This window comes from Hordeum vulgare, chromosome 7H, assembly GCF_904849725.1.
Source record: "Hordeum vulgare subsp. vulgare chromosome 7H, MorexV3_pseudomolecules_assembly, whole genome shotgun sequence".
Classification (NCBI taxonomy): Eukaryota; Viridiplantae; Streptophyta; class Magnoliopsida; order Poales; family Poaceae; genus Hordeum; species Hordeum vulgare.
In genome coordinates, this window is record NC_058524.1 from 243,237,886 (window position 1) to 243,244,686 (window position 6,801).

General features: G+C 41.0%; 1 protein-coding gene across 1 annotated transcript; it reads right to left on the minus strand.

The window, feature by feature from the left end:
* Window positions 1–232: 232 nt before the first annotated feature.
* On the minus strand, window positions 233–2,152 carry LOC123411760 (zinc finger protein 4-like). The gene is made up of 2 exons (XM_045104726.1): window positions 1,529–2,152; window positions 233–505 (listed from the first exon to the last, which is right to left on the minus strand). The coding sequence occupies exon 1, from the start codon at window positions 1,986–1,988 to the stop codon at window positions 1,530–1,532; it is 459 nt and encodes a 152-aa protein (XP_044960661.1). The 5' UTR covers window positions 1,989–2,152; the 3' UTR covers window positions 233–505; window position 1,529.
* Window positions 2,153–6,801: the final 4,649 nt, after the last annotated feature.

Genomic DNA, 6,801 nt, shown 5'->3' on the forward strand with positions numbered 1-6,801 from the left:
GTGGCCGTCACTGGAGCCCATGTCAACGGCAACAACAGGAATCTGCCGGGGAGGAGGGGCTAGTGCCCTAGGGTGGCGATGCAAGGGGGTTACACGAGTATATGTTGGGTGGGATTCTCTTGCTACTACTTACTTCCTCAATTCCTAAATATAAGTCTTTTTTAAAAATTCTAATATAGACTGCATACGAAATAAAATAGATAAATTTATAATCTAAAATAAAAGATATCTATATACAACTTTACGTAGTCCATATTGAAATCGAAGAGTCTTACATTTAGAAAGGGAGTACAAGACGTCCAATACTAGGTCTGCGATTTAGGCACGACAGTAAATCCAGTGCCAATAATCAAATGTGTGAAGTAGCACATCGATCTCAGCTGCTGCATGACTTAGACCTCCTGGATGGGATATGTAAGTTGAGTCGGACTGCCCAACTTGTGTGCTTGACAGATAGATCTCGTATGCCCTTCTTTTCGCTCATTTACAGATCACATCAACAGCCCTACAAGGTAGAAATTTCTGAAAGGATCAAACTAATCTGTGATTCGATAGTTAGAGGAATAGTGGTATTCCCGATCTATCAGGATTCAAGTCCTTGTGCTTGCATTATTTTTGAATTTAATTCATGATTTTCGACGATATGTTTTCAGTGGGAGAAGACGTTTTTGTCGACGACGAGACGCCTAAGATAACTTCATAAATTTTAAGATGACATGTTGGCTCAGTGTGTGCGTTCATATGAATAAGTGTATGCACGTGTATACGAACGCTTGCGTTTGTATTGTGTTCCAAAAAAAATATTTCCAAAAGGAGATAGTAGCATGCAATAGCACACGTGTATATGTATATACTCCATCCGTTCATAAATATAAGTCTTTTCTAAAGATTTTATTATGGGTTACATACGGAATAAAATAAGTGAATTTATACTCTAATGTATGATCACTTGGTGGCTTTTTTTCCATTTCTTCTCCGGTTTTTTTGGCTTGCTTGTGCTGTGGCCCCAACAGACAGTGAATTTTATATTTATATCTCTGGTTGTAGACTTGGCGTTTTATTTATAAAGCAGAGCGAAAACCTATGTCAAAAGTATGTCCATATGCCCGTATGTAGTCCATAGTCTTTTTTAGAAAAAATATATTTAGGAATGAAGGGAGTACTACTGTGTGTGATGAAATTGCAACTGAAGCAAGTAAGAACTTCGTAACTGCATCGAATCGAATTTATCAGATTTAGAAATTGCATCACCGAGCTAGCTGCTGATTTGGTTACTATGAGAGCTAGTTCTATTATATATGTACGTAGGATACTGGTTGATATATATAATCAACCCGGCCAACAAACCGGACTTGAATAAATAAAAGAATTTAAACAACAAATAACGTCGTCCCATACATGCACAGAAACAACTGACGCACCTAGTAGAAGTAGAAGTGTAGAACTATACTGTAAATCTGTAATAACGTACGGACGGACAAGCTAGATGCATGCTAGTCCATATGCGTGCGTGCGTGCGTGCGTGCACCTTACAGCTTGAGCGACAGATCGATGTCGTCCTCCCCGTTGCTGGCCGCGTGCACGCGACGCACGTAGCGGCGGCGCCCGCCGTCGGCGATCCAGCTGACGACGGCCGCGGCTGCGGCGGCCGACCCTGCAGCTTGCCCACTATCCCCGCCTCCTGGCGTGTACCAGCTGATCAAGTCGGACGGCGGCGGAGTAGACGCGGCGCTGGAGGAGGCGAGCGCCCCCGGGCCGGCGGCAGAGAGCTCGCGGCTGCGCTTGGCGAGGCTGCGCTCGAGCTTGTGCGCGTTCTGGTGGCCGCCCAGCGCCTGCGAGCTGTAGAACTTGCGCCGGCAGTAGGTGCACGAGAAGGTCCGGTCGGCGACCCTCGGCGTATGCGGGTGCGGGCGCCTTGCCGCCGCCAGTGGGTGAACGAGCCGCAGGTCAAGGTTCACCTCGCCGGTCGGCGCCTTTGCGCTCTCCATTTCCTGCACTTGGCGGCCTGCGATATGGAGACTGATCGAGTAAATGTACAGCGCTGCTGTGCGCCGTGATTGGTATATATAGAGGGGCAATGGAGGAGTAGGAGATGTGAGTGAGCAGCTAGATGAAAGGCTGGACTGCACATAGCTACTTAGCGTATGCGACGACGACGACTTAGTATGGGGTTTATCTGACGACCACGGTAGTCACACGCGCCCACAATCATTGAAGTTTACCAAACGTGCAACTGGTTGGTTCATGCATACCAACGGCGATCCATAGAAATTAAGCACCACCCAAGTTTTGAAACAAAAATACAAGGACTAGCATTAATTGAGCATGCTAATAAAAAGAGTAATGCTACATCTATAAATGTTTACATAAAGATTTTACATACAAACCGATGCGGAGCATTGTGATTGATTATAGGGGATGAGGGGCCTCACCCAAAAATGCTAGACATACAAAGAGTTACATAAGGTTACACGCTGATTTTTAAGAGGGTGGGCCCCTGATTTTTAAGAGGGTGGGCCCCTCGTTCCCCTTAAGAACTTATAATAAAGGAAGGAGCAAACCCTCATGCGGCATGAACAACCAAAAAAGAAACCTGCACGCGACTAGTTCTCTCCTCCATTACAATTAATTACTTTCCTTCCTTTTTTCTAAAAGCTATATCTTTTGAACCAAGTGTTAAAATTGAGATCCGTTTCACGGTTGTGTTTCTTGCTTCAAAACTAGATCACATATGGATATGTTTTGATACACTTTTTTTAGACAACTTTGTGTGTAACGGAGACAACTTCAGTGCTATATGGAAGCAACTCCTTTTTAGCCAAGTAGGCCCGCCTGTTAGATTTGTTCGTGTAAAAATGATAAAATCACACAAAACATGAGACGTCTTTAGTTCTACATGCAATCAACTTCACTAGGCTATTTGTACCCGTGAACTTTTGCTAACATTATCCCAACTTGCCTATAACAGTGCTCAATTGCTTATCGTTGTTTGTCAATTGCCTACGGCTGAGTCTCAGTTGCCCACAAAGACTTCGAAATTTCCTAATATGGATGTCTAGTTGCTTGTTATCGGTATTTAGTTGCCTACCATTGCTATTCAGTTTTCTAACTTTGCACATTAGTTACCTACAAAAGTTTTGTATCATTATTTTTCTTAACATTGTAGGCAACTTACTTACAAAGTTAGGCGATTGAGAAGCAATGGTAGGAAACTAATTACCAACAACAGTCAACTAGGCATCAATAGTAGGCAATTTCATATTATTTGTAGGAAATTGAGGGTCATGTAGACAAAGATCATCAATAATAGACAACTGAGCAACCACAATACACAAGTTGGGATAATGTTAGCAAAACTCATAGGTACATATAGTGCAGTGAAGTTGTTTGTATGTAACACTAAAGACACCTCATGCTTTATGTGATTTTATCATTTTTACACAAACCAACCTAATAGGTAGTCCTACTGGACAAAAAAGAAGGAGTTGCTTCCCTATAGCAGTCGAGTTACTTCCGTTGCACAAAAAGTGCCCCAAAAAAGTTTATCAAAACATATCCATATGAGATCTAGTTTTGAAGTATTCGCCGCGAGAAACCCAACCGTGAAAATGGATCTGAATTTTAAAGCGAGGTTGATTGGTTAGAAGTCATAGTCGCCTACAGTCAACCATAATGTTGCATAAAATCATGTATCCAGTTGCCCACAATCAACCGTACAATTGTCTAAAACCATGTATCTAGTTGCCCACAATCAACCATACAAGTTGTCTAAAACCATGTACCCAATCCTCATGAACAGAAACATTACCAAGACCATTGATTAATATGTAAAGATTTTAGAGGTGAATCTAGTCAACTGGTAGTCATGGTAACCAACATAGAAGAATCCTCCGATGATAGGTAGTCATACTAGGGGGGGGGGGAGTTGCTTTCCTATATCACTAAAGTTGCCTCTATAGCACACAAAGTTGCTCGAAAAAAAGTTTGTCAAAACCTATTCATATGATATCTAGTTTGAAAGAACTCGTCACGAGAAACCCAATAGTGAAAACAGATCTAATTCCGACACTCGAATCAAAAGTTATGACTTTTTTATTTTTTTAAAATGCTAATAATTGCACGTGATCTCCTTTTTTGGCTGTCCTCACTCGGCACGTGGGGGGCTCCTTCCCTTTTTGAGAGTGCGCTCGCGCATGCGAGCGAGCGCCTAGCACTCGCTAGCCACGTCCAATTTCTTTTGACTTTGCCAAATTCTTCCAAAACACACACTTATTGCCACGATCCTTCAATCGGGTATTGGTGGGCTGTAAGAGCAGGTTTTTGTCAACCAAATTGACAAACTCAACTTCTCATTCCGGGTTGCCCCAAAAGAGATAGGCAATATTCTGCTTGATCAGGAGCCGATCTTTTTTTCACTCTAAACTGTAGAACAATTGTTCTATGGTATTTTCAATATATAACTAAAGTAAATACATATAGACAACAAGAGAAAAGAAAAATAAAACTATCCAATCCCAGCTCTAGGCAACATGGAGAAAACAAAGAAGTTTATGCTTCTGTGGTCTATGGCCCAATAATTCCAAATCTTATTTAAGCATGTATTTCCAGGTGTTATGGCTAGGGACTCTTCTAATTTTTTTGCAATTTCTCTATGTCCAAATATTCTAGCATCCCAAAATAATGATGTCAAATGCAATAGACCTTGACAGTTTCTGAAAACCAATCATAATTTCATCAAAAGTAGAGATTCCTATTAGCCTCTTACCAAAAAAGTTTTTTCTAAAGTCATGTGCACACGTGTAGTTCCAAAACATATGCATCAAAGCTTCCTCTCTGCCTTCATTGCACCACAGTTCTCATGCCCATACTTTCTCCAAAGGAAATTTTGTATGTATTTATTGATCTGATATCATGTCCACACATTCTCCAAAGGAAGAGTTTGATGTATTTATTGATCAAACCAATAATCCTATTCGCAAAGCAAGCAGGAAAACGCACGAAACCATCACCTTCGCGTCATAGCTTTAGAAAACCACCACTTTACAAAACATAACACTTTGTACCTCACTGAAAAAATGACAGTGGCAAAAAACACTGACAAAAAAGATCTCGTTTTTATGCGGCAAAGCGACCACATGGATAGTGTGGACGACGCATGCAATAACGACCGTTAATAGCCCCCATCGATCGAGCCGGCCAGAAGACCGAGCTGGTCGGGAGATGCCTGAAATGGCAAGAATTGCCCGCTCCTCTCCCTCACTCTCAACCTCCCTCTCGCTCTCACTCTCGCTCTATGCTGCTGCCGCTCAATCTCATTGTCACCGCCACTCAATCACGGAATGCCTTCTTGGAAAGACAGGGAGGAGAGCAACGACAATGACGAGATGCTGCACCTCGTTAGGGAGGTAATACCGCCACACTGTACTCTGTCTGATCGCCTAGGGTTAGTGTTATGGATTTTAGACCAGGGAATTTCCTTTTGGTATGATTTGGACCGGATACTGTTCATTTGACCATTCCAAATTCATTTTGAAATTAATCCAACCGCTCCTAACCATAGATGACCCGGACTATAAAGGTGATGTGGTGACAAATGGCCTAGTTGAGTGGTACCATAGGAAAATAGCAGCAAAATTTGTAGCATTTGAAGTTAGTATTACTGGAAGAAGGTTTTATGGACGTGGCGAGGAAGTAAGTTGCAATGCATGCCCTGCTTTGCTTATTTGAAATATGATGTGAATTGTTTATTTGGATGTTTAAATTTTCTAGTAATGCAATTATCTGTGTTGTAGCATTGTAATTGTTAATGGTCACATTGGTTTGAAATAAGAGCTTAGGCAGTGATAGATATCCTTAATCTACTTATTTGAGAATTTACTTGTGCAAACATAGTTAAAGATAAACATAGTTAATTGGTGTGTTTCTTTGTAGCTTAGCTGCTTTGTTTGTCTGAATCTTTGCACTTTCTTGTTTCTCCTAAGCTTAATTCGTGTGATTTTATGTAGCTTAACTACTTTGTTTCTCCGAATCTTTGCATTTTCTTGTTTTTCTGTAGCTTAACTGCTAGGTTTCCAATTTAGGAGATAGAGAAAAACATAGATAACTAATGAATTTCTTTATGAAAAGGAGTTACCCTCGTGTACCATTTCACCTTTTGTAGCTATAGATGGTTAAGTAACTTATTTGTCTTGCGATTGGCAATTGTGGCTATGTTAACTGGGTTGATATGGACTATTCTAAAGCTACTATTTTTTTATACGAAAGCTTTGGACAAGATACTAAGATTGTTGTGCTTCTAGAACCAAGGACGGTGCTGATCATGCACATGTAGTGATTGAACTTCAAGAGGAGGTTATGAAAGAACATATGCTCCCTTGGTGGTTTTGATAATTCATTAAATCATATATCATCTCTTGTACTAATGGTTCTACCTACTGTTTCAGATTGAGTCCAAAATATTGTTGCCTCGAAATGTGAGGAGAAGCCCCAAGGAATGACTATAGTAGGATTGGCAATTCATCAAGCTTCAAGACTATATTTTGCAACTTGTGAGAAATCACATTTGAGTCCATAGGAATGTCAATACTATTAAAAGGGGATGAGGTATCTATGATGATCTGGTTGCTCAAGTGTTTAGAGTTAGCCTCCAAAAACCCTCATGAATTCTCTTACAAAAATATTCATTCCAAACCCCAAAGCCTAAATTCGGTGCCACCAATATTTCCGATTCGTCCCTACCAAGTTTTACCATAGAGATAATCTAGAGCTAACCATAACATGTCAGTGAAACGAAGTCCCATT

Coding starts and splice junctions, on each gene's coding strand:
- LOC123411760 (XM_045104726.1), bottom strand. CDS start 1,988: ATGGAGAGCGCAAAGGCGCCGACCGGCGAGGTGAACCTTGACCTGCGG.